Source organism: Acyrthosiphon pisum, chromosome A1, assembly GCF_005508785.2.
Source record: "Acyrthosiphon pisum isolate AL4f chromosome A1, pea_aphid_22Mar2018_4r6ur, whole genome shotgun sequence".
In the NCBI taxonomy this organism is placed as follows: domain Eukaryota; kingdom Metazoa; phylum Arthropoda; class Insecta; order Hemiptera; family Aphididae; genus Acyrthosiphon; species Acyrthosiphon pisum.
The window spans coordinates 38,756,459-38,758,990 of NC_042494.1; the positions used below are offsets into that span (position 1 = coordinate 38,756,459).

Below are 2,532 nucleotides of genomic sequence, written 5' to 3' on the forward strand. Positions count from 1 at the left end.
GTGGTACGGTTTCCTTGGTCATTAGCAATGATCTCTACTTTGCCGTGTTGGAAAACACCGACACAAGAGTAAGTTGTACCCAAATCAATACCAACAGCAGGAGTTTTGGCAGCCATTTTTCTTGGTATGTAGTATTTTTATAGTAAGGAATATATGAAATTAAGTCTTGTAGTTTGACAAGAAGTCCTACAAATATATAAAAAAAAATATTATTTATTATATAAGGACTGTATCGATAGTTTAACATTGGAATTATGCTATCCATATTAGGTATAACAAGGACATACCAAATTAAAAATCATAACTATTCGTAGTATGATTTACAATACAAATATTTATTTTTTACCAACATATTTCACTTTGTAGTGTTAAGACAAGATTAAACTCCTAAACTACCTATTTATACTACTTAAAATAAAATAAATAATTGCATCATATAGTAAGTTAAAATATATAATGTATTAAATAGTTTAGATGTTAAGATACCGTTATGTAGGTATTTGTGATAAAATTAAAAGAACTAATGACAATCTCATCAAAATAACGAGTCATAGCAGGGAAGAATCCAATAAAAAATATTAGTTTACAAATTAATATAATAGTTTTGGTATAAATATAAAAAATAATTGTAGGTATGATTGTAAAAACAATTTAATGAATAATTATATTAATCGTCACCATATTCCTAATCAAACAATTAATATCCGATTACGTACTGCTCACTGATGCTTAGTCAGTTCTCAACATTGGAATACGATGGAAAATCGTTTTATTGAACTAAGTGATGCGTTATAATACGGCCCAACAGGTAACGAAATAAAATTTAACGATAATTGATACTAAATACAAATAATGTGCAATGGCCATAAAACGAAAATAAATGCTCAAGTTTGATTGGTCGTTGAGTATAAAAAACAAAATATACAGTCGTGAAAAACACGAGTTGAACACTTAGGTTATGCGGTTAATGGCGCGAACAGGCGGCACACCGCCGAACAAAGAAACGACAAAAAGACGGACGGCGAGAACGAAAACGACAATCATATATTACACGATCAATAGCAACGGGAGAGTACGATTTGATAAAACGAATTAATATGCAATAAATTAAAAACGACGGAACCACTTAATGTTCGTGTATAACCTTAAAAGCGTACATCGTGAGAAGTGAACATACATAATAAAGGGACTACCTACCTATTAGAATATAATATTGTTAGGCCGAAAAAATAATGCTAATGTCTTGGTTTTGGAAACAGATAGTGTAACTGCAGGGAAGTATTGTTTTGATGATGAAAATAGAATAGAATAATTCATAGTTTCGGACATTTGAGAAAACAAGATAAAATAAAAAATAATAATAGATAAATTAACAAAATCATACTCACAGACTAGTATCCCGCGTAGAGTCCAGGAACAAAATGGAAGATGCCGATAGACGAGTACGTTTCCGTAGCGCTTTCAGCGGTTATGACTTGTGTTTACTGGGTGGTGGGGAGACGGGAGTGACGTAAATGAATCCGTTGTAGCAAACGGAGCGTATGCCGTATACCGATTACCGGCAAATTGAGCGGCGAGGGGTAGACAAGTGGTGGGGAACGACGGCTCTAGAACATTCTAGACGTTTCATGGAAGAAAAAACATTACCACAGTTTCCGCCTTTCCGAGTGTCTCGTCGTTTCGACGGTTACTGAATGCCGAACCCGGCGAACCCCCAACGGCCCCTCGGCCCTCGGGCATCACGTTCGCGTTTTCCAGACGTGTTCCTAATGTATCGTGTACTCATGTGTGTTTGCCGTTTGGCCTTGGCGGTTGAACCTTGGACTTAGTAGTTGGTACAGTTTGCATTGTTCGCAAACCGCGATTGACGTCAAGTGTCAACGCCACTCAACGGAATTATATGGATGGACAATTTCGGATATCCGCGGTGGGATAAAATATTAAAATCCAGAAAAATTCACCGCAATGCACACAATTCAAGATACACTTTAATACTGTTGATATTATCCGTCTAATATAATTTATATTTTAAATAAAAGTATATTATCTAGGCAGTACTGCAGTAGACATCTAGGAAAAAAGGCATCCTAGTAAATAATAATTCTGGAAATTTGCTTTTATTGGGAATCTTTATGGTTTTTATCTCCGAGACCCCCGTTACAGCCATGAATGTGTACCGATTTTGGAGGTCTAGTACTCTAGTCGTTCGAACTATATACCGGGTGATTCTTTTATCATAGAACACTCATTATTTCAGAAAATGTACATTTTTTTGAAAATATTTTTTTACATAGTTTCAATTCGCTTATAAAACAATGTTTTTCTTAAAAAATTATATTTTTAAATATTTTTTATCCTTCTAATTTTTTAAGTTTTTTAATTTTTTGAATGTCAACATTGGGTTTTAATTTTATATTCCAAATCAGAATATTTTTCTTAGTATTTTAATACATGAAAATCGAATTTCGGGTGAGTAGTTTATGAGTTATAAATACTCAAAGTTTAGATGAGCGGAGTGGAGTGGTACGGGGT

General features: G+C 33.8%; 2 protein-coding genes across 2 annotated transcripts in view; one reads left to right on the forward strand and one right to left on the reverse strand.

The window, feature by feature from the left end:
* The window catches only part of LOC100159065 (heat shock 70 kDa protein cognate 4), a 3,737-nt gene extending 2,196 nt beyond the window's left edge, over window positions 1-1,541 (reverse strand). Inside the window, exons 1-2 of the mRNA XM_001951172.5 lie at window positions 1,389-1,541; window positions 1-186 (exon numbers count right to left, since the gene is read on the reverse strand). Coding sequence (XP_001951207.1) covers window positions 1-116 — 116 coding nt within the window. The 5' untranslated portion in view covers window positions 117-186; window positions 1,389-1,541. The remainder of the gene's footprint in view (window positions 187-1,388) is intronic.
* Window positions 1,422-2,532, forward strand: part of LOC100160198 (bestrophin-2-like) — a 13,637-nt gene continuing 12,526 nt past the window's right edge. Inside the window, exon 1 of the mRNA XM_029486217.1 lies at window positions 1,422-1,510. Within this exon, the coding sequence (XP_029342077.1) occupies window positions 1,422-1,510 (89 nt within the window). The remainder of the gene's footprint in view (window positions 1,511-2,532) is intronic.